This window comes from Boleophthalmus pectinirostris, unplaced genomic scaffold (assembly GCF_026225935.1).
Source record: "Boleophthalmus pectinirostris isolate CB_2022bp ecotype Guang Dong unplaced genomic scaffold, ASM2622593v1 HiC_scaffold_4, whole genome shotgun sequence".
In the NCBI taxonomy this organism is placed as follows: Eukaryota; Metazoa; Chordata; class Actinopteri; order Gobiiformes; family Gobiidae; genus Boleophthalmus; species Boleophthalmus pectinirostris.
The window spans coordinates 7,168,508-7,193,433 of record NW_026571353.1 but is presented as its reverse complement, the minus strand read 5'-3'; the positions used below and the strand labels follow the sequence as shown (position 1 = coordinate 7,193,433).

Below are 24,926 nucleotides of genomic sequence, written 5' to 3'. Positions count from 1 at the left end.
ATCAGCATCAACTGCAGACTCATCATAGGCAGTTGCTTCCATCTATTTAGACTATCACACAAATAAAGGTCAGCTGGTCATTGTGAGTCTATAAATGATTGTTTTATAAAGAAGTTTTATAAAGAAGTTTTATAAAGAAATCCAGTTATAAGTGAGATAGTGAAACTTGCCTTAGAAATCAACGTGCTGACTGAAATGTGTCTAAATGTCCGTGCAGATGTGGATGCCCCTCACGACCTGCTCGCCAGTAACATCCAAACGGAGACGGCCCTGTTGACATGGAAACCACCACGCGCTGACATCACCGGCTACATCCTGACCTTTGTGTCCGAGGCAGACGGCTCCATACGCGTCAGTCACCCCGCTCATTTGTCTCTGGAGTTGAATTTCCTATAAATTATCAAATAAATATATAATAAATAATATAAATAACAAAACTAAAATAGCAGACAATAATACAACTCACCCTTATGTAACAGATAATACTCCCTACTACTGTACTGTACAACAACTCAGCCTTATGTAACAGATAATACTCCCTACAACTGTACAACTCACCCTTATGTAACAGATAATACTCCCTACAACTGTACAACTCACTCTTATGTAACAGATAATACTCCTTACAACTGTACAGCAACTCACTCTTATGTAACAGATAATACTCCCTACAACTGTACAACAACTCACTCTTATGTAACAGATAATACTCCCTACAACTGTACAACTCACTCTAATATAACAGATAATACTCCCTACAACTGTACAACAACTCACCCTTATGTAACAGATAATACTCCCTACAACTGTACAACTCACCCTTATGTAACAGATAATACTCCTTACAACTGTACAGCAACTCACCCTTATGTAACAGATAATACTCCCTACAACTGTACAAAACTCACCCTTATGTAACAGATAATACTCCCTACAACTGTACAACAACACTCTTATATAACAGATAATACTCCCTATGACTGTACAACAAACTCACCCTTATGTAACAGATAATACTCCCTACAACTATATAACAACTCACCCTTATGTAACAGATAATACTCCCTACGACTGTACAACTCACCTTTATGTAACAGATAATACTCCCTACAACTGTACAACTCACCGTTATGTAACAGATAATACTCCCTACAACAACTATCTATCTAAACACATGAACTCTATGTGTGTGTGTATTTCAGGAGGTGGTGCTCAGTCCCACTGCGGTCTCCTATAACATGGCCCAGTTGAGCGCCTCCACTGTTTACACGGTGAAACTGCAGGCCATCGCTGGACCCAAGAGGAGCAAAGTGATCACAACAGTCTTCACCACCAGTAAGTAAAACCCAGTGTGGGCTCTACTGTAGCTGTAAAAATACAAGAGCTTTTACCAAACACTGGTACAGTAAATGCTAGTCATGAGTGCATTTTCCTCTTTATGCACTCGTTGAGTGTTCAAAAGATCAGAGCACTGCACTTCTAGTTTAGATACAAGTCAAAACGGTGTTATTATTATTTGTGAAATGTGGCGCAGTACTTCAGATACACAATTTTTAAAGCATAAAAGATTGGCGATAAAGTTTACAGGAAGTAGAGTCACTATCGCGAATCTGCAGCTTCACCTCGATCCGTGTTGGGTGGATGTAAACAAACACACATGAGGAAGTACTCTCGCCTTTTTACTTTTTAAAAACGCCTCAAACTGAATTAACAGCGCGGTTTTGTGGACTGGGTGTCATTATTAGCGGAGGACAAATTCTATGGATAATATGGATGGATAATAATGTCTTTAAATTTGCACACAGAGACAGAAAGTCGGGTCATGCTTCCCTGAACTCAGAGAGAAGCAAATAACAGCCTAAATCGGGCAAATTCTCTTGTAATGTGTGACGGCCTTAACTTGTAGAAGTAGAAATTAAAGAACTGTCAAAACTTATCTTACGTACTTTAATGCTGTGGCCATCGAGACATTTTTATACATGTCTTTTCCACTTTCGAGGTCCTCAAAGCGCTTTCCAACAAGGAAGCACTCACACATTCACACACACATTCATACACCGCTGTACGCAGACACTGGGGACGAAGTGGGTTAAGTGTCTTGCCCAAGGACACATCAACAGCATCCATCTGTGGGAGCTGAAATCGCACCTCAACCAATGACGTTTATGTCGAGTAGGATTCAAATGGCCAACCTTCGGATCAGTGGACAAACATTCTGCCAACTGAGCTACTATATCACCCTATATCAGATGATTCAAAAAGCGTGTCTGTTTGTGTTTGTAGCTGGCGTGCTGTACCGACATCCCAAAGACTGCTCCCAGGCCCTGCTGAACGGAGACACGTCCTCTGGTCTGTACACTGTGTTTGTGGGAGGAGACGAGAACCAGCCCATGCAGGTCTACTGCGACATGGCCACGGACGGAGGCGGCTGGATCGTGAGTACACTGTTCAGAATTGGTCGTTTTCAAATGACGTCACAGCGTTCTATAAAGGGATGTAATGATATCAAAATCCCTCGATACGATATGCATCTCACGGTTCGATATTTATTGCAGTATTTTGTGGAGGCTTTCAAATTGTGTGTATACAACTTTTCCTTTTAAACGCCTTGGACAAACCTTGAAATGCCTTTGGAACTGCTATAATATGAAGAATTAAGATGTAAAAGTGCTTAATACCAGTTATTTCTTCATGTAGTCTGCACTAACAACACCGAAGGATCATGGTCTATGTCAGGGGTGTCAAACATATGGCCCTCCAAGATTTTTAATCTGGCCCTCGGCTGATTTTCTAAAATATTTTAATTATATTTTCTATTAAAATATTGGTCATTTTCTGCGGTGCTGAGCATATCAACGTCTCCAATGCCTCTGTACGTGGCCCCTCCCACCAGAGCAGCACAAATGAAGACTTGTCTCTTTCCAAACGCTCTTAAAGGACGATCGTTTTGACTGTTGACCGTGACACCCTCATCAGCAAAATGTCAAAATGAGAAAAGTGGAGCCGAGTGCAGGATTTTACAAGAAAAATTGACTTATTCCTATTTACATACAAGTTCATGTTAAAACATTGTGTTGAAATTGCATTTTTCTTAAAGTTTCAGGTTGTTCATAATATTATAATATCATAATAAGAAAGAATTAATCAATTAAAAAAGATTTCTGTAATAGATTTGTGTTTCTCTGCACAAATATTTGAACTTATTTCTATTTTTGGGGTTTATATGTCATGAGTTTTCTGATCAAAGTAGGTTGGATACGGCCCCCGGAACAAAATGAGTTTGACACTCCTGGTCTATGTAGTTTCTTCTGATGTTTTAGTGATTGCTGCACCATGGAAAGGCAAGGCAAATTTATCTGTATAGCACAATTTGTACACAAAGTAATTCAAAGTGCTTTACAGAATAAGAAAGAATACAAAGAAAGACAAGAAAATCACTATAAAATAACTATGAATTTAAACAAAGAGACTTGTAATTCGATTTACTGTGATGGCCCACGATAATTGTATTTATTCCAGATGGGGGCAGTTAATTAAAATGCAGTGTTTTTGTTGTAATACAATGAGTTCATGGGTCTAGTCAATAATAAAAATGATCAGGTTCAACATTTGTACATTTACTTTTTGGTTATTTCATGGTAATGTACAATGTTATTAATAGTTAAAACTGTTTATTACATTCTAAAATCTGAAAACTACCAATATACTAATACGTATAACAGTATTTTATTAATATTTTTAAATACATCTATGTATTATTTTTTGTTTGTTTGTTTTGTAGGTTTTCCTGAGAAGACAGAGTGGTAAAGTGGAGTTTTTCCGTAACTGGAAGAATTACACGGGTGGATTTGGAGACATGAATGATGAGTTCTGGCTTGGTAAGTACATTCTAATAATATTATTCAGATATTGGAAAAAGGAGCAGTATTTGAATGAATACGTGGATATATTACTGAATACAGAGCCTTGTCAGTGGTGGAAGGTAAAAAAATCAAGATAATTTTTAGGTATCTGTATTTTGCTTTAGTACATGTTACAGTGGATACGTTTTACTTTTACTTCACTGCATTTGAGAGTATCTGTACTTTCTACTCCACTACATTTTATATCTGAACTTAAAAATAAAAAGTACTTTTTGTTTAGCACATTTAATTTGAGTTACTGTAACATCCCAACTCTGAGCAAATCAAACACAGAAGTGGTTGGAAATTGAATCACTAAAAATCTGCTAAATTCTTTTTCAAAATCACTACTTTACATCCTTTAATAGTTCTAAAAATCTCAGTGAAATACTTTTTCTTTTTACTCTTAAGGACTAGTTTAACATGTACTTTAATACTTTTACACACGTAGATTTTTTCATACTTTTACTTTTACTGGATTAACTTTTTAAGTAAGAAAATTGAGTACTTCATCCCCCACTGCTTGTCAGTCATCACTAAGGCAACCTGACTAAAATTTTGAGGGGGTATTTGGGCAAAATAAAATATAAAGTACAATTACACATTTAGAAAACAAAGTAATATAAAACATTCCAGCTCATCCTTTTTAGAAAACATGATAAAACCCGAATAAAAAGAATAAATTAATCAATAAATAAATAACATTTTTAAAAAAATATGAAAAAATAATAAAATAAAATCCAATAAAATTAAAATAAGTAAAAGTAAAATAAATAAAAAATAAAATCACAAAAACTTGGAACTGTCTACCATGTTATAATGTTGCTCTCTCATCAGTCCATGCATGTTTGAGTAATCTAGCGATCTCTCCCGTGTCCTATTTCGAATCCTAAAGCTCAACTTGCAAGCAACGTGAAGTAATGTGATAGTGCTCTGAAGGGGAAGTGAATTAGCGCTGAGAGCAAGGGGCAGGGGAAACTTATTGTGAAACATGTTAATGCACATTTTTGGCATTTTTTTTAGCATTTTCAAATTAATAAAAAGTAACATCAGGATCTAAATATGTTATGTGTTTGCCATAAAATTCCTCCTCTTTAATACTCTGGAATGTTTCACAGTATGGCATTAAACCTTTCTATCATCACGGAGCCCAAACTGGACCAAGTTAGAGGTCAGATCTGTGGAGAGGCGACCCCGATCACAGTCAAAATACCTGTTTTGTTGTATTTTTGAGCTACAAAGGCAACTGTAATTGAATAAATGTAAAGTAGAGCTGTTTAATGTCACACTGTGGAACATTCCAGGCAAAGGAATGACATATCCATAGAAACAAGCAGGTGATGAGGCCAAAAAGTTACACAGTGCACCTTTTAAATTGTATGCTGAATTCATAGCGCATTAAAAAACACTGAAGTCTCAAAGTGTATTTCTTTGGATTTCTCTCATTTTTTATTACTTCTACAATGTCCTGATTCCTGATGTTGACGCTCCGGGCTTGTGTACTCGTATATATCTTGAACTCCTGTACCTCTCGTCTCCTCCAGGCCTTTCTAACCTGCACAAGATCACGGCTGGCGGACAGTACGAGCTCAGAGTGGACCTCCGAGACAAAGGAGAGACGGCCTACGCTCAGTACGACAAGTTCTCTGTGTCCGAGCCCCGAACCCGCTACAAGGTTCACGTGGGCGGGTACAGCGGCACAGCAGGTAAGGAACAGCAGAGGCCTCCAGACACTACTGCACTCTATATGAACCTAACTGACTGTCTATTGTAACTTTAGTTTTGTAGAGTTAAAGAAATCAATACTCAAAACTGCCAGAAGTTGTTTTCTTTTTAAGTTTTAAGTCGAAACAAATCAAGTATATATGTGTGTGTAGACAGGCTATTCGGATGATTTACTGCTGACTAGGGATGTCCCGATCACATTTTTTGCCCCCGAGTCCGAGTCCTTTGATTTTGAGTATCTGCCAATACCGAGTCCCGATCTGATACTTCTATAAAACATTATGAAATTAACTAAGAGCAAAAAATAAGATCCAGGATGTGTGTGGGATCAGATTGTACTGATTTCATGTGTAGTATTTGGGCTGAACTTGTGAAAAACCAAATGTCCAAAACTTTAATTTTATTAACTTTTCTAACCATGAATCATCATTGTTGCTAATCTTTACTTTTACCACCGTCTGGTTTTGGAATGTGTAACTTAGTAAACTTAATGAACTGGACAAATCAGGAACCAGAATCAGATCAGACCCTGAGATGCACAATCTACAGTTTGTATATTTGATATTATATGGAAGCCTGTGCATCGTATTTAAAACATTTAGGCTCGTCTATGAAATCCAAATAATACAAAATCTTACCAAATAAAAACAAGATGACAGAAGTACAACAGCCTCTCTCCTCCGGCCGCCACCACATCCACAAACCCACAGCAGAGCACGCAGCACAACATCAGTCCCACCGCTCAATAGACACTTCATGCGGCTTTTCCCACCCTTCCCACCCAAAAGCGCCAACTCCGCTACGCAACATGCAAACAAACAGCGCTGTGCAACGCCATTGGCCGTGCAGGTGTGAACACGGACCACAGACCCACAGGTAACAGCGTCCAAGAACAGCACGGCCCAAAAGTCCCAGCTCGAGTGTGCCGCTAGTACAGCAGGCGCTGGGACAGACACTACTAATTACTACTAGTCGTACTAAGTGGACGTTCCTGAGCAAATCTGAGCAGATCTTACTTGTTAATCCACTCAAGTCGGAGCAGGTCTACACACCCACACCTCAGACTTTTACAAGAAATATTCAATCTTATGATCTTCAGATGTTTAAATGTATTATTTGTACATATGCATCGATTCCTATTCCACTGTTCTGATACCAATATTGATACTCTGACTTTTGGCATCTGTTGATATCTGATATTAACAGATACTAGTGTAAAGACTGAAAAATACATTTTATTACCATCTGTTGAACAGCTTTGTATGAAAAGTTCAAACAACATGAAATATTCTAGGCCAACATTTGCCAGGAAATAGTCTTATTACATCCAATTAAAGGCCCAGTCCAGGAAAATCTGCTGGATCTGTGCTGATATTTGATACCAGCATTGGTATTGGTGCAGTCCTAATTATTATTTAGAAACTTGCTCCACAAACTACTCAAATAAATATTGTATCATCTGACAGCAGTACTTTCTGAAGATATTGTTAAAAAAAAAAAAAAAAAAAAAACTTTTGCTTTGTTGTGCAGTGAAATTTGTGCTGAGTTTTTTGTTGTATGTGTATAACCCCAGTAATTACAAAGATTTAAACCATAAACCAGGTCAACAAATCTGCAATCTGACAGTTAAAATGACAAATTCCACCATAGGATTGTGCCCTGTCCTCCAGCTCTGTTTTAAACCATCAGGACTCTCCTCTCTTGTGTCCAGGTGACTCTATGACGTACCATCACGGCCGCCCGTTCTCCACTTACGACCACGACAACGACATCGCCGTCACCAACTGTGCCCTGTCCTACAAGGGAGCCTTCTGGTACAAGAACTGTCACCGTGTCAATCTCATGGGTCGCTATGGAGACAACAGCCACAGCAAGGTAACTCATTTTGATCTTATCCAAAATGCTTCAATCCCTGATGTTGCCAGCAGGAGGCGTCAGTGAGGCTAGGCAAAATTGACTATTGAATTAAATAGGGATCTGTTTACACGGGGTAGAAACGACAAAATATTTGATCAGAAGTGCCTTTCGTTTAGACGGTGACAGCAAAAATCAGAAATGATCCTCCAGAGTGGAAAAGTTGAATACGTTCCGCTGTAGCGTTTCCGTCTCCGCTGCCCAGGACGCAAAAGTCTGGTCAGTGTTGGGAAGGTTACTTTTAAAATGTATTCCCCTACAGATTACAGATTACAGATTACATACCTCAAAATGTAGTTTGTAATGTAATCCATTAAATTACTTAAAGTGAGTAATGTAATCTGAATACTTTGGATTACTTGATATTGTCTTGCTTTTTAAAACTACATGAATGTAGCAACCACATCCTGAAAATTCTTGTTTGTTCTCTTCAAATTGTCTGAGCCCAAGTCTCCATGAAAAGGCTTTTGTTTGCTGTAAAGGACTACAATCTTAACATAAGATGTTTTGTCTGCTAAAAGAAAATAAAAAGTCCAGTCTTTCCTTAACCAAATTAAAAATATTATTGATAGAGAAATTATTTTAATATGAGATCACTGCTGCGTTAAAGTATGTCCACCCTACTGTTCGGTGTCACCATGAAAATATTGTCTGACAGTAAACTGGTCCATGGCACAAAAAAGGCTGAGGACCACTGACCTAGTGCACCTTTAGTAGTTAAACCCGCTTCACAGTTGGTTTGCCAATTACAGGCTACATTTATGTGATGACGGTCTGAACAGAAGGCGCAAAAGTGGCGTCTTCACTTTTTATTCTGCGTTTAGACGAGCGTTTTTGGGAGGAAATCTGTTGCATACGGTGATGCAAAAATGTGTGGAATTGGGTTGGTTATGCCAGGCGGCTAGGTGGTGGTGGTGGTGGTGGTGATGTATGTCAAGTAAACGCGTACGCGACGTGAGCAGATCTCACCAGAGTTTTGTGTCTTGGGTATTATCTCACCTGATACTCCACTTAAAAATTTGCATTTGTCTCATTTTGTTGTTTTCAGGGCGTGAACTGGTTCCACTGGAAGGGCCACGAGCACTCCATCGAATTCGCCGAGATGAAGATCAGACCGTCCAACTTTAGAAACCTGGAGGGCAGGAGGAAAAGATCATAAAGCACCCGTCTCATCCGCCGCACCGACCGACGCAAATGAACAACAAACCTTCAAGTCTTTACAACCACAACCCCAAACTCAAAAAAAAAAAAAAAAAAAGAAAAGAACTCAAACTCGCTCAAAACTCAACCAAAGTCACTGCCAAGAGCCCTGGCTGCCTCCATTCACAAAACAAAACAACTGGATCTCCTCACACTGCCCTCGTGCCGTTTAGCAAGACATTCCTCATCCAGTGATCTACTCCAGTAATATACGTCGTGGGAAAGCTGCCAGTGCGGAAATGCATGCAACAAACTGGACTATCTCGCGCCAAAGAGACACAACCCCTGGCTTCTACCATGTGTTTTGAACTGCAGAGTCAGTGGTGGAGCGCTATGCAGTTCGGGCATTATCCTAACAACATATAGGCTACAAGTTTGAATTTACACGGAGGTTTACAGGCAAAAAGCACATGTTTCTAATACAATATAAAGGACTTGTCTAGGCAGAAAACAGAAAAATATAGGCAGGTTAATAATACGTGTACAGATTTAGAGATTTTGGTCAGATGGCACACGGACATTGAATCATAGGAAATGCCATTTGTCTGTTGTGACATGTTATACTCTCCCACTGTCCCCATGTTTACCAAGCAGGGCCAGTTTCACAAAGGATAGTAGAAATAGTCATACGTGAGACTTTAAAATGTAGCTTTTTGTACTTATCTTGCAAATCAATCAGTATCGTTAGGTAGTTTTGTAAAATTGAATGGTGCGAAAGGGCAGCCTTGTGGAACACCTTTTTTCTATTAAAGGGCCCATGTCATGCAAAATCAACTTTCAGAGCTTTCTACCTTCTAAGAGTGATGTGGGGGCCTTGTATATGTCGCCGAAGTGGTTTGTAGATTGATTTGGCTTTTTTTTTTTTACAAATTGCAGCATATTTCTTCCACCCTCCCATGTGACAACGAACTAAAGCTGCTACAACGATGACGCAGCAGATACCTATGACACGTTTGACGTAGCAGAAGGCCCTTCACACCCGCCCCCACCCGTCCCCTTTAGTGTATTGTTATGCACTGCAGTGTACACGATATAATAAGTTTATCTACTAGTGTGTGAAGAATCCCTCAATCGTCCAGGTAGAATCCATGGTGAGGAGAAAATTCAGTTGGTCGACTGGACAAAAGTTAGTTTGGTTGAAGACGTTTCGCAGCTCATCCAAGCTGCTTCTTCAGTTCTGGTCAGAATGCTGGTGGACACTTCCTTATATCTGCAGGTGGACACTTCCTTGTCCACCAGCGTCTGACCAGAACTGGAGAAGCAACTTGGATGAGCTGCGAAACGTCTTCAACCAAACTAACTTTTGTCCAGTCAACAAACTGAATTTTCTCTTCGCCTTTATCTACTAGTGTTTATTAATACTTTACCGATCATTAATGTTCAGCTGATGTTGACGTGGTGCTTGAGCTTCGTGCACCTCAAAGTCCTCGTCTGATTCCGGGTCCAACACATGCGGCTGAACGCGCTGTATCACCATGATGAATAAAAGTTTATTCCTACCACTATCAGGGTGCACGTCTGTCTCCCCCTCCCTCCCTGAGATGGGCGGAGGAAGGGCGACTCACTCAGAGCCTACGTCACGTTTGGAGGGCGGAGCCTGTGCTTTCTCAGGACGGGCGGGGGGATGAGTAATAGTCGGTCTTTCATAGTTCCTGGTCTGTCACTGTCTCCAAGAAATCAGTAAGATTTCATAACTATTGTGTAATGGATGTTCCAAAACCCAAACTGTGCTTGTTTATGTGCAGAAGATACAATGTGAAAAGAGTTATTTTGCATGAGATGGGCCCTTTAAATCTATGTTCGCTTATTAAATTGGCCAAGACGCAGCATTTTAAAAAACAAAAAAACAATATGGAAGCGATTGTAAATTTTTTGATAATTAAAAGTGACATAAAACCAACCAAAATATATATTTAAAATGACAATATAGCAATTAGGATAGAAAAGTACTACTTAATTTATTGTTAAAGCGTGCTCATGAAAGTGGGACCCTTTAGATTAGCTGATCTAAACAACAAATGTATTTAAATTTTTATCTTATTTATTTCTTACTAACTTTTTAATAGGGCAATATTACAATACACAATATTATGTTTTTGTTAGTTTAGAGTCTATACAGAAGCCCAATCAACTACATGGCTTTTTTTTTTCTTTCCCAAAACTCAAACATTCACTGCAGAACACACAAATATACTTTTTTGACATTTTTATATTAAATTATTATTTTTTGGTTCTTAAAATCCTTTGTGAAACTGGCCCTTGAAGAGAAAACGGAAATGTTGGAGAAGAAATTGATTATATAAATAGTATTTTACCCTCCACATCCCATGTCCTTGTGGATGCCGATGTTTCCATGCATAACGTGAGCACCTGAAGGCATCACACTTGCAGTATTGTGTTTAAAAAAATAAAAAAAAAAGCTTAAGATAAAATGGAAAAGATGCATTTGTATTGTTTGAGCTATGACTCCGAGGCAGGACCTGTTTTATTCAGTATATAATGATGATGATGATGATAAAAGGCAGTGGTGACTTTTATTTCTTATGCAAAATGTGAATCCATTTTAATATATGTGGAAAAGCGAATGTTACGTTACTATGTGGTATTATCAGCACAAAAAGGCCATTTTGGATTGACATGAGTGAGGTAATTATAGCGTTGGGTGAAAATTAAAGAGCAGTGGTTCTCAAAAATTCAACGGATTTCAATTTCCACAACAAACATTGGGGAAAAAAGTAAAAATTCTAATCAGTATTAAACCAAAAATCCAAGATCTTATGGCTGGCTTAAATCAAAACACACAAAAAAAAGCAACAATGGGCTAAAACAGGCGTGAATCATCTCAAAATGATTAATAATAGTAATAATAATGATGCGTTTTATTTAAAGACATCGTGCAAAGAACAAAAGTCGAGACAAATCAGCAGTTTAATTAAACCAGTGACTCAACCAAGACTAAACCATATCCGAAAAACTAATAAAAGGTGAAATTGCACAAAAAAAACCAAACAGATCAAATAAATGCAAATAAAGACATTTTGAGATCCACTACTAGACAACTCGCCCTTTCCCCAGCCCGAGCCCACTCCTCCTGCTTTAAGAAGGCAGGACTGAACCACTGACCGGCGAACGGATGCCTGTGTAAATTAAGTCTGTTTTTATTGTTTTGTTTGTTTATAACTGGGTGAAAAAACAGGTGTTTCTCTGTAAACTGTATTACAATAAAAAGTTTGTTTAAAAGTAACATGGATGTGTGTGTTATTACTGAAACTAAAACGGTTAAAAAAATGTGTTCAGTCGCTTCTATTGAACAAAATTCGGTATAACTCACTACATTTGAAGCTTTATTAGATCTCAAAATCTGTCCGATATACTTATAATTTTTTTATAGGGGTGTAACGATATCCAAGTGTCACAACAGGATATCGTCACGGTATGAACCTCACGGTATGATATTTATTGCGATATCGTGGGAAATCTCATGATTGGGAATGTAACAGTTAGGGATGTCCCGATCCAATTACGTGATCAGAAATCGGCGCCGATCACGTGACTGCAGACTCGATCCGGACTCGGACATTATGGTTCGATCAGGTATTGGATAAATAATCTACGTGTATAACACACAGCACACAACAGGTGCACTCGCGCTGGGACTTTTGGGCCGTGCCGTGTTCAGACGCTGTTACCTGTGGTTCTGTGGCCCATGTTCCCACCTGCGCGGCCTATGGCGTCATCGCATGGCGCTGTGTGTTTGAATGTTGCACAGAGGAGTTGGTGCTTTTGGCAGGGAGGGTGGGAAAAGCGGCATGGAGTGTCTATTGAGCAGTAAGACCGATGTTGTGGTGCGTGCTCTGCTGTGGGTTTGTGGATGTGGTGGCGGCCGGGGAGAGAGGCTGTGGTACTTCTGTCATCTTGTTTTTATTTGTTAAGATTTTGTATTATTTGAATTTCAGAGACGAGCCTAAATGTTTCAAATATAATGCACAGGCTTCCATATAATATCAAATATACAAAGTGTAGATTGTGCAGAGTCGAGTCTCAGGTCTGATCTGATTCTGGTTCCTGATTTGTCCAGTTCATTAAGTTTACTAAGTTACACATTCCAAAACCAGACTGTGGTAAAAGTCAAGATTAGCAAAAAATGATGGTGGATGGTTAGAAAAGTTAATAAAATTTAAGTTTTGGACATTTGATTTTTCACAAGTTCAGCCCAAATACTACACATTGAAATCAACACAATCTGAACCCCTCACACATCCTGGATCTTATTCTTTGCTCTTAGTCCATTTCATAATGTTTTATAGAAGTATCGGATCGGGACTCGGTATCGGCAGATACTCAAAATCAAATGACTCAGACTCAGACTCGGGGGCAAAAAAATGTGATCGGGACATCCCTAGTAACAATATCCAAATCTCTCAGTACGATATTTATCACGATATACATCTCATGGTACCATATTTATCACGATATACATTTCATGGTACGATATTTATTGCGATATACATTTCATGGTACGATATTTATTGCGATATTTTGTGGAGGTTGACAAAACTGTTAATGTGCTATTTTTTCCCTCTTAAAATGCCTTGACAAGACTTAATCCAAAGAACTAAGACTTAAAAGTGTTAGAACTGTTATTTCTTCTTGTAGTCTGCACTGAAATGGAGCAAAGGATCATGGTCTATGTAGTTCCCTCTGTCTTTTTTAGCTATTTCTGCACCATAACTCTTTGTACCCTGGTTTTCTTCGCAAAAAAGGACTTCACACTCCGTACTGATGATCATGTGTGTCAATATTTATTCTTGTGAAACCTAAGATAAGGACAGACAGAGAAAATGTCTTCACTTTACATAAATACCTTTAAATAAATGCATTGAAATTGACAATATTTACCGTGTTCGCCTGTACATCACCAGTGGTAGTTAAGTAGCGTTTCTTTAATTTTGACGTCTTTTTCTTTACACCTTTTTCTGTGTTTCTCTCTATTGCAGCTACTATTTCTCTCACTCTGTTTACTTTCGGGCAAGGTAATGGTCACAGAACTCAAAGGTAAATATTTTCACAAATAAAATATAAAATGAATAACTGGTGTTCTGACACATCTCAAATACCTGAACAAATAAATGTATGTTTTTTGACAAATATACTGACATCATAGTTTTAAATTAAGCAGATAATGCAACATTAGTTTGGTTTATTAGAACATTAAAGTTTGAATCGAATATAAATAAAGTCGTATCATCAGTGTTGGGGAGTAACAGATTACTTGGACTGGAGTTACGTAATCAGAGTACAAATTATGAGGAACTGTATTCAGTTACAGTTACTGTTTCAGTGAGTGGTAATTGGATTACAGTTACTTTGTTAAAATAAATGGATTACATGGTGGTATTTTCCTGTTTTCACATTTGGGGCTATATCCCTTTTTTTTTTCTTGGTAAGTCCACTCATTGCCGGACACTAAACCAGGTCTAAACCAGGTCTAAACCAGGTCTAAAACCAGGTCTAAACCAGGTCTAAACCAGGTCTAAAACCAGGTCTAAAACCCAGGTCTAAACCAGGTCTAAAAACCAGGTCTAAACCAGGTCTAAACCAGGTCTAAACCAGGTCTAAACCAGGTCTAAACCAGGTCTAAAACCAGGTCTAAAACTAAAGGTCTAAACTAGGTCTAAAAACCAGGTCTAAAACTAGGTCTAAACCAGGTCTAAACCAGGTCTAAACCACTAGGTCTAAAACCAGGTCTAAACTAAAACCAGGTCTAAAACTAGGTCTATAAACCAGGTCTAAACCAGGTCTAAACCAGGTCTAAAACCAGGTCTAAAAGGTCTAAACCAGGTCTAAACCAGGTCTAAACCAGGTCTAAACCAGGTCTAAAAAAGGTCTAAACCAGGTCTAAAACCAGGTCTAAACTCTATAAAACCAGGTCTAAACCAGGTCTAAACCAGGTCTAAACCAGGTCTAAAACCAGGATTTAACAGAATTAAACTAAACCAAGGTCTAAAACCAGGTCTAAACCAGGTCTAAAACAGGATTTAACAGAACTAAACCAAGTCTAAAACTAGGTCTAAACCAGGTCTAAAACTAGGTCTAAACCAGGTCTAAAACCAGGTCTAAACCAGGTCTAAACCAGGTCTAAACCAGGTCTAAACCAGGTCTAAACCAGGTCTAAACCAGGTCTAAACCAGGTCTAAACCAGGTCTAAACCAGGTCTAAACCAGGTCTAAACCAGGTCTAAACGGTCTAAACCAGGTCTAAACCAGGTCTAAAACTAAACAGGTCTAAAAGGTCTAAACCAGGTCTAAAACCAGGTCTAAACCAGGTCTAAAACCAGGTCTAAAACTAAAAGGTCTAAACCAGGTCTAAAACCAGGTCTAAACCAGGTCTAAACCAGGTCTAAACCAGGTCTAAACCAGGTCTAAACCAGGTCTAAAACCAGGTCTAAACCAGGTCTAAACCAGGTCTAAACCAGGTCTAAACCAGGTCTAAACCAGGTCTAAATAAACCAGGTCTAAACCAGGTCTAAACCAGGTCTAAACCAGGTCTAAACAGGACCGTGTCTCCTCCTCTTCTATCAATAATATTTTTTATTTGGTTAAGTAAAGACTCGGCCTTTATATTTTCTTTTAGCAAACAAAACATCTTATTTGAAGGTTTTCTAGTCTTTGCTTCTCTACAGCAAATCAAGTAATCCAAAGTATTCAGATTACGTCACTCACTTTAAGTAACTTCACGGATTACGTTACAAACTACATTTTGGTGTATGTAATCTGTAATCTGTAGGGGAATCCATTTTAAAAGTCACCTTCCCAACACTGTCAGCAAACATGATTGGGGTTAAGATGTTGAGAAAGCAGCAATCCCCAACCAAACCAAACGATGGCAGCATTTCACTTGGCACCTGCTCTCTCGCTCTCATGGCCGTCAGAAGAAGCCCCGTCGAGCTCGGTTGGTTCAGTTCCTCCGGGAGGGGAGAGGGGAGAGGGGGAGAGGAGCGCTGTCTTAGCCGAGCAGCTTTCCACCGGAGTCCGTCACTGCTCGCTGCTGCGGGGTGGGGAATGCTTTCGTTTGCTTACTCATCCGGAAATAGCCTCAACCAAAGCTTTTATTTGTTTTTCAGCTCCAAAACGTGACAAAACATGCTTCCTGTCCACTTTCTGCAATGAAGGCAGGTTTCCTACGGAGATTGTTCAGAATAATCGTCGTTTTTGCCTTGATCATTTTATCTTTTTACGCTTTTAGAGAAAGTAAACAATCATCAGCGCGACCTGCCTTGCTGTCAGATAAGGACTACCGAGTCATATCGCCTCAAACGTACAAATACATCCACAACCAGCCTCAAGTTTGCTCAAACCGAAGTGATATTTTGTTAGTTTTTGTCGTTCCCGTCGCCCCTGACCATTACGCGCAGCGAGAGGCCGTGCGTAAAACATGGGGTGCTCCCGGAGTGGATACTTTGACTCTGTTCTTCCTGGGGTTACCTGAGGACAATTCCAAACGGGAAGAAATCCGAGATAAAGTTGAAGAAGAGAGTAAAAAACACGGAGATATCATTCAAATGAACTTTATTGACAACTACCAGAATCTGACCATCAAAACGCTGATGATGATGCGGTGGCTCGACGTGCACTGCCCGCAGACGCGCTACGGCATGAAAGTGGACTCGGATATTTTTGTGAACGTTTTCTACCTCAAGGACTACCTCAAGAAATGTCCACGGAGGAGTTTTATCACGGGATCGGTCATCAGCGACGGCACGCCGAGACGTAACAGCGACAGCAAGTGGCGTCTGTCCGAACGCGATTACCCCGAGGACGCGTTGCCCCCCTACGTCTCCGGGGCAGGGTACGTCTTCTCGTGGGACCTGGCGGGCCGGATATCGCTGGCGTCCCGGTTCTTTCGCGTGATCCCGCTGGAGGACGTGTACGTGGGGCTTTGTCTGCGCTTGTTGGAGGTGCGGCCGGAGTACGCGTACAGCCTGGTGCCGTTCGTCAAGAATCTCTTCGAAGTCAGGAATCTGAAGTACGATCGGTGTAGGTTTGCAAAGCTGATCCTAGTGAACGGGTTTAGTCCGTCTCAGCTCGTGGAAGCGTGGAGGGATTTTACGCAGGGCTACGGAAACTGCTAGAGCCAAAATACCAAAGTAAGCAGAGGTGAAATTGTACTTAAGTAAGAGTAAAGTAACAAAATATCTCATGTAACTTAAGTACAATGTCCAAGGTCCAAGAAATAACTCTGTAGGTGTTTTTATTCCCTTGGAGAAACATAAATCTTACCTCTTTCCACAGATCTGACCTGTAACTTGGTCACTCTCAAATCTATGCAGACACAAGTAGAAAATGCAAACTCTCTGACCTTCTTGCTGTGAGTTGTGCACCTTTATTCGACACAGACACCTCCAAACTTCCAACACTGATGGAAAAGCAGAAAGTAAAGTAGTAAAGTACTCTAAATGCAGTATAATTTGAGGTACTTTTTACTTTAACTTCACTACATTTGAGAGCAGGTGTGTGTACTTTCTACTTCACTACATTTTTAAAGTGTTTTATTGAGTGGGGCCTGCTGAAAAGCCCGAGCTGTTTCTTTTGAACTCATTTGTAGTCTGAGTAAACGGTTTGGTCCTTCAGCTTAGGGGCCAGTCTCAAAAACAAAGCTGAAAAAAGCCGAGGGACTCAAAACAAAATACAAAATAACGAAAAGCCTTTAAAGCCACATGGTAGATAAAGTTCAAATCACACCTTTTGCCTTCATCAGGGCAAACTCCAGATGACGAGATCACATTGCAGGTTTAAAGTCCACGGTGTAGGTCACATGTTCACACTGGGCCGGTCCACAGTCCTCTGGTGTTACACCCTATTTAAGATAAGATATAATACAAGATATAAGACAAAAGCGCGCGTTGCATGCTGGGAATTATTTTGGTCGGCGGCAAGAAACACTAATTCAACATGACGGATGGAGCGAGAAAGCACGTAAAGGATATTGATCCCGGTTATTTATCCACTCTAACAGCAGAGGACCCAAGACCATTTGACCAGAAATTGGACATAAGCATCGACGGACGACAAATCACCCTTTTCAACCCCGACAAAAGGTGGACCAAACCAAATTTCTGGTCAGAATCACCAACTACCTGGACAAATATTCACTTCGGTGACATCCACAGTTACTTGGTGGAAACTCCTGGGTCATTCACAGAAGAAAAGATGAAAACCTCCAAGAGTCTGGATGTGTTGTTGAACTTGTTGGAGTCCACGGTTTGCTCGGATCTTCTACGTTTGCTGTGCGGATGATTGAAAGGCGTTAGTGGTTCTTTTCACTCGGAATATGAAAAAGACATTTTCCTTCTTCTGTGCTTCTATTTGTGCATCCGATAATGCAGCAGGAATTTACCATTATCGGGGATAAATATGCAAGGTTACACACTGTGTTTGACGCTATCGTGTTTCTTGCCTCCGACCAAAATATTTCCCAGCATGCAACGCGGGCTTTTAATAACAATGACGTCAGCTGAAACTCGCCTATAAATAGTACAATTCCCAAAAACCAATACATAGAAAGATACATAGTTTAAAAATATACATATAGTGCAAAAATGTGATAGTGCTACAGATACAACTTGTCTAATTTGTATAATATATTAGAGGACTGGTCAGTTTCATGGAGACGTACTTTTACTTTTTTACTCTTGAAATACATTTTTAAACAAGTGCTTTGAGAACTTTTGCTTAAGTGCAGTTTTTCATGTGATACTTTTACTTTTACTTGAGGATTTCTGTGCTCTGGTATGTGTACTTTTATTTGAGTAACACAACTGCTGTGTAGATCTTTCGAGCACTGTCATGGACTTGTATTAATCTCAAACCAAATTACGTCTAATGATTCGTGTGCTGCTTGTACTGTTCTATGAAAATCTTTATGCAGATTTTGAAGCTAAAGTGACTATTGTTGCACTGATGTATGTGATGAATAGGAAGTAAGATGTATTACCGTATTTTCTGGACTATAAGTAGCTTCAGAGTATAAATCGCACAAGCCAAAAAATGCGCAATGAAAAAGAAAAAAAACATGTAAGTTGCACTGGATTATACGTCACACGTTTTGAGGAAATGTATTTTATAAAATCAGAGATCAGGAACCGACATTTCACCTTGAAAGTCAAGTTCTAGTAATAACAACAGAACAGAGAACAACAGACTGAGTAGGTGTTAATATGTTAATGTCACATATGAACAGTTATTCAGATAATTACAGCATAAACAACAGAACATAAATTTACCAAACTCACGATCTCACTCCAAATCACTAAATCCATTCAATTCTTCATCCTCTGTGTCACTTCTGCGCAACCTCCAGAGATAAACCATAGATCCATGATGTAAACAGAGCGCCGCTTTCTCTTCTGTGTATCTGTTGTCAGACTCAGCATCGGTTCCAGTTAGAATTATTCCGGCCTTTCTGAATCCCGACAGGATGGTTTTGGTGTCATTGAAGTTCAGGCTTTGTCGATTTATACAGTGACTTCCAGGAAAGTTACATGAGGCACCCAGTCAGTTGCCGTGAAGCTGTGTTCTCCATCCCCACTTTCCACCAGTCAATCACAAGTTTCTCTCTCACTCCAAACTTTCTCTCTGCTGCTCGATCACTGTTTTCGGCTGAATATTTCACTATTTGCAGTGAGACAGCAGCTATTTCTACAGGAGACATGCTCAGTAGAGTGAAGTGTCAGTGGTACAGGAGTAATAGTAGTACTAGATACTGACACACAAGACTAGAGCACACTGTAGTTGCTGTCAGTCTGAAAATGTTCTTATATAAGCCGCAGGAAACACCCAAACCATGAAAAAAAAGTGTGACTTATAGTCCAAAAAATACGGTACTAGATGTGCTTACAACTGTAGTACTAGTAGACCAATCTCTGGACCGTATAATTAGGCTGCTACTTTACTTTCTAAGCTAAACAATACTACTCCAATGTGCCTACTGAAAAAAATGCTTTATGTGTTGTTATACTTATTTTATTGTGGAGTTATAGCCTTAACCAAATGTGCAACATTTTTACCAAAGGTGCAATAGTCAATGTTTATTTCTTTCTATTGTCCAGTTCTTGCCTACAGCCTTAACCTTCACTTCTCCATCCTCTGCTCTCACTCAGACTAACCTGACGTCTTCTTTCACTTCCTTAAAGGTACATTGCGCAACTTTTCTGATGGTGAAAACGAAAGTGCCAGAGAGCTACGCATTTTAGCAGTCACGGAGAAATGGAGTATATTTAAGTGCCACGGCGAGTCTTAAATGACGTACAGTTAGACGCTTATACGAAGTCAGACATTGAAATGATAAATGTACAACGGTAATAGGCTTTTAATGAATCAAATTTGGCATATTTAGGACAATACGTGTCTAGAATGTTCCACGGTAGAGATTAAATTTATCTATCTCAAGGCAGACAACTATAGACTTCATTACAGGTCAGATCTATGGAGAGTTGCCCCCCAATTCACAGAGAGAATTCTTGTATTTTTGAGCAACGGAAACACCTTTAATGAAGAAATGCTAGATGGATATGTTTAATTAGTGAGGCTGGCTCCACCTAGTGCCTCCTCGCAATTTCATTTCTCTCCAGTGACTAGGTCAGGAATCAGAATACACTAGACGGTTTGCAAGAACCCCGGAAGTTGTAGACAGCGCTCTGGCCAATCAGTGAAGAGCTGTGAAGTCATGACGTCAAACTCGAGCGTCTGTCTGGGTCCTTTTTTGTGGAACAGCACAACAGTAAACAAAGCGGTCGAGATGGATGTAGACGAAGACAGACATTCTGTTTTGGCAACGATTTCCCGAGATCGAGGATTTAAAGCCGGAACAAAGAGAATGTTTGGTGAATTTTATCAAGGGGAAAGACGTTATTGTCCTTCATCCTTAAAATACTACTTAGTCCCGTTAGTGGCGCATTACATACGTCACGACCAAATAGCAGTGATTGGTTAAATAAATTTTTAAAAAACGTTTACCGTCGAGCAAATGAATCCTAATGCTGCAAGGTCACACGGTTTCCATGAAGTGAAACCGGCTGTTGAATCAGGCTAACGTTTAATGTAGGGGTGTGCAAAAATATCGGAATATCGATATATCGTATCGTTTAATGTGATGATACAGTATCGATATCGTGGGCTATTGTATCGATATAGCACGAAGAGTATTTTTAGGTGTGTTTTACTAAATTATTTTGTTACAGCTACAGTTTTGTTGCTTGTGGAGTGAAAGGAAACTCATTTATTCAACACATTTGATATTTTTACTGTTTTGATGATTAAAATGTTTGTGTTTCATATGAATTTTGCACAAGAAGTGGTTTAACAAAGACTTTTAGAGTCACGGCCATGATTTAGACTTTATTTTTTATTGAACCGTATCGATTTGAAATATATCATATCGAATCGAAAGTGCACTGTATCGAGATATGTATCGTATCGGCAACTTCTTAATGATACCCAGCCCTAGTTTAATGCCATACCGTTGACCATTCCAGGCCAAGAGAAAAGTTTTGCAATGCACCTTTTAAATCTTTTCTTTCGTGGCAGCTCAATCTTAATCCATACACTCAATCCTAACCCAAACCCAAACTCACTCACTCTCCCTCCTTTATAGGCGTGTCCAAACTTTTTCATCAAAGGACGTGTATCAAACCACAGGCAAAGTGAATAATGAAAATATATGCATTTATAACAAGTTAGAATGAGCCACCAGACCTTTATTTTTACTTAGATCCTCAAAAGTACACACGAAATATTCAGTATGGGCAGTTAACAAGGTAGGAGTTCAGAAACTTGACGTAAAAGGCGTCGCTTAAGGTACACTACCGGTCAAAAGTTTTAGAACACCATCATTTTTCAAGTTATTTATTGCAGTTTAAGTCCAATAAAAAGCTTGAAATGGTATGAAGGTAAGAACTATACATACAGAGGTTAAAAAAAAGATAAAAAACAACAAAACACAAGTCCAGGCTCTGCCAAAACTACCTCAGGAAAAAAGAACAAGCTTGAAAACATGGAGTGTCCAGACTTAAAGCCCATCGAGTTGGTTTGGGATGAACTGGACAGAAGAGTGAAGCAACCTACATTTATGAGAACTTCTGCAACAGACTTGGGAAGAACTTTCTGAAGAATATTTCTATTGTAAAAAGAACGAGCCACGAGTGTGTTCAGCTGTTAAATCTGCCAAAGGTGGACACTTTCAGGAATCAAAAGTTTAGACTATGTTTTGGTCTATAAATTGATTCCATGATTTATTTTTCAACTCAAATTGCTTATTTCAGAGTGCAATGACACAGTAAACAGTAAAAAAATGGAAAAAGTGTGGTGGTGTTGTAAAACATTTGACCGGTAGTGTAATATGAGCCAAGCTGAACTGTGCTGAGGGCCACACCTTCGTTTGGATTTGCCTTGTCCTTTATTCTCTCCTCTCTATCATACACCTGTCATCTGTACTATATTTTCACTGTCCGTCCTGTATAACCGATATTTACTCTGTACTAGGGTGACCATATTTCCTTTTGTGAAAAACCCGGACACCTTACCGGGGTTGGGGAGGTGGGGCCTCGACATTGAGCTACTCTCACCTCGCGACCTGTGCACATGGTCTCCCACTTGTCTCGACCGGGATGGAAAACCGAGAATTTCTTGTGCACTTGTGCTTCGGCGTGTTGCAGACCGACCGACTGTTTGTGTCTGCTCGCTCCAGTGCACAGAGAGCAATGGCCCCAATGTAAGATCATGAAAACCCGGACATTTCCATCACTTTAAAAAAACAAAACAAAAAACTGACACCCAGGACAGGACGCAAAAAATGGACATGTCCAGGGAAAAACGGATGTTTGGTCACCCTCCTCTGTACCATATATACACTGTCCCTCTTCTGTACCATATCAAATTGTCTGTCTAACCTTGTACCATATTCACAATCTGCTTAAGTTATAGTACCGTATTCTCCGCACTATAGGACGCTCTGGATTATAAGACGCACTGTTATTAAATGGTCTATTTTTTTTTTTTTTTTATCAAAATATTTTTATTGTTTTCAAAACATCAAATATATACATTTATGTATGTTACTGGCAGGTAACAAATTCACAAATGTCAGTTATGCAGAGCTGGAAAAAACAGAAGTCCAAGTTGCAAGTTCCCCACAGAACAGATCCACTTGTCAAATGGAACAAATTATAATAGATGGAAGAGAGAGAGAAGAAAAAGAAAAAAAAAAAAAAAAAAAAAGCAACAAGACAAAAAACAAAACAAAATAATAATAATAATAATTTTTTAAAAATTAAACGAATATCAATACCAGGTGCTGTATTCATTCACATACTACAGCTTGTTATTTTTCTGTTCTTTTTAAAGAGCTGAATACACCTGCAGGAAACGGCCCCATGTTTTCTCAAATGCACCAATATTTTGTTTCAGGGAAAATCTAATTTTTTCTAACTTTAGACAGGACATGACATCTTGCAACCACTGTGAATGTGAGGGAGGGTTAGTGTCCTTCCACTTGAACAAAACGGCTCGACGTGCCATAAGCAAAGTAAAAGCCAAAGAAGAGTTTTTGGTAGCACTAAAATATATCTGATCCTCCAAAACACCAAAAAGCACCAATACAGGGTTTGGTTCTAACCTAATACTGAATACTGGGATAGAGTGTTAAAAATATTCTTCCAGTAGGTTTGGAGACATGAGCAGGACCAGAACAGGCCACAGCGGACGCACAATGGGCTCACTTCAGGATACAGAGAAGGATAGTCTGGCCCTGGAGATATGCTTTCGATGAACAACTTTGAACTGAATTAACCGGTGCCGAGCACAGAAAGAAGATGAGTAAATAAGTTTAAGAGCAGTGGATAAATGGTCTATTTTTGAACTTTTTTCACAACAGTTAGATGGGTCAGTTGGACTTTGTTTGGTGCGTTCACGGTGTCTGTCTGGGACCGCTGGATTGTCGGCGTGTTCGCAGTGACTCAGTTCAGTTGTGTCTAGAAGCGGCACGTCGCGCTCGCTTTTTCTGTTCGTTCCTCCGTTCCTCGTCTGCGGATTCATGTACAGGGCGCTCTGGATTGTGGGGCGCGCCGTCGTTTTTTGACGGGGTTGGAGGCTCTTGAGTGCTCCCTATAGTGCGGAAAATACGGTATATAGCAGATTCCAGTAAATATTAGCCATTTTTTTCTACAGTAAGTTGTAGATTGCAATGTACTTGAACAGTTATATCGAAATACTCACTTGAAACCAAACTTACCTTGTTAAAATTGTCTTCTGTGCGTAATAATGTACAGACTAACGTAGGAAAAAGCCATAGCTGTCTAACTTGCTGATTAAGAAAGAATGTGTAACACTAAATGCTGTAAACAAAGCTACTTTTAAATATATGCTGGTTTCATGATGCCTTTGTGAACACAGACTACTAACTATGCACTGCTGGAAGAAAAAGCCTGTTGTTTTGTTATTGTAATGCTTGGTTATATCCAGCAGGTGGCAGTATTTGCAAAGCTCAAAGCTGTATAACACTTTACATGTCACTGTGTCAAATGCTGTTTCCATGAATGATTATTGTGTCAATCAGTTTTGTATTTGCTCGATTTGAACACATTAAAAGTACTAACCAAATGTTTCTTTTTATTTCAGATATTTTATTTCCACTTAGTCCAGTTTTTTTGATTGAAAGTTTGTGTATTGTTTTTCATTTTCAAGAAGGCAGCCACACTTTCAGTTTTCTTCTCAGGTTTAAAAGCGATCAGGTCCATCATTTGTGCATTTACATTTTGGATATTTCGTGACAAAGCACAATGGAAAGTGCAAAAGTAAAGCTGTCTACTGCCTCCCGTCTGAAATATGACAACACATTTTAGAATCTGAAACTCCCCCGTAGGCAAATATACAATAAACATGTCATTATTTTCCAAAGAGAAAGGCAACAGAGATATACAATATTTGCACTTTTAGAGTCTCGACTATCGGCCTTAAAGGTGTATTGTTTTTGTGTTTGACATTTGACTCACTGTCCACCAGAAAAGTTACACAATAAGTCTCCAGCACAGGCAGATATTTAGTTTTGGCCGACTTGCTGCCTATAAATACCCATAAAGCTTTATTTGCTTGCTTGAGTACAAAGAGATAACGGCACGAAATGTGACCACAC

General features: G+C 39.3%; 2 protein-coding genes across 4 annotated transcripts in view; both read left to right on the top strand.

The window, feature by feature from the left end:
- Positions 1-9,723, top strand: part of tncb (tenascin Cb) — a 100,710-nt gene extending 90,987 nt beyond the window's left edge. For all 3 annotated transcript variants that reach the window (XM_055161594.1, XM_055161593.1, XM_020927037.2), the window contains 7 exons: positions 218-351; positions 1,203-1,335; positions 2,284-2,435; positions 3,782-3,878; positions 5,447-5,608; positions 7,339-7,502; positions 8,590-9,723. In XM_055161594.1, the coding sequence (XP_055017569.1) occupies positions 218-351; positions 1,203-1,335; positions 2,284-2,435; positions 3,782-3,878; positions 5,447-5,608; positions 7,339-7,502; positions 8,590-8,700 (953 nt within the window). In that variant the 3' untranslated portion in view covers positions 8,701-9,723. The remainder of the gene's footprint in view (positions 1-217; positions 352-1,202; positions 1,336-2,283; positions 2,436-3,781; positions 3,879-5,446; positions 5,609-7,338; positions 7,503-8,589) is intronic.
- Positions 9,724-15,745: 6,022 nt separating this feature from the next.
- On the top strand, positions 15,746-24,384 carry b3galt8 (beta-1,3-galactosyltransferase 8). The gene is made up of 2 exons (XM_055162005.1): positions 15,746-16,887; positions 17,033-24,384. Exon 1 carries the CDS (start codon positions 15,907-15,909, stop codon positions 16,870-16,872), a length of 966 nt encoding a protein of 321 aa, XP_055017980.1. The 5' UTR covers positions 15,746-15,906; the 3' UTR covers positions 16,873-16,887; positions 17,033-24,384.
- The last annotated feature ends 542 nt before the right edge of the window (positions 24,385-24,926 follow it).

Bases quoted from the DNA above. Each gene is read 5' to 3' on its own strand.
- b3galt8 (XM_055162005.1), top strand. From the start codon at position 15,907: ATGAAGGCAGGTTTCCTACGGAGATTGTTCAGAATAATCGTCGTTTTT.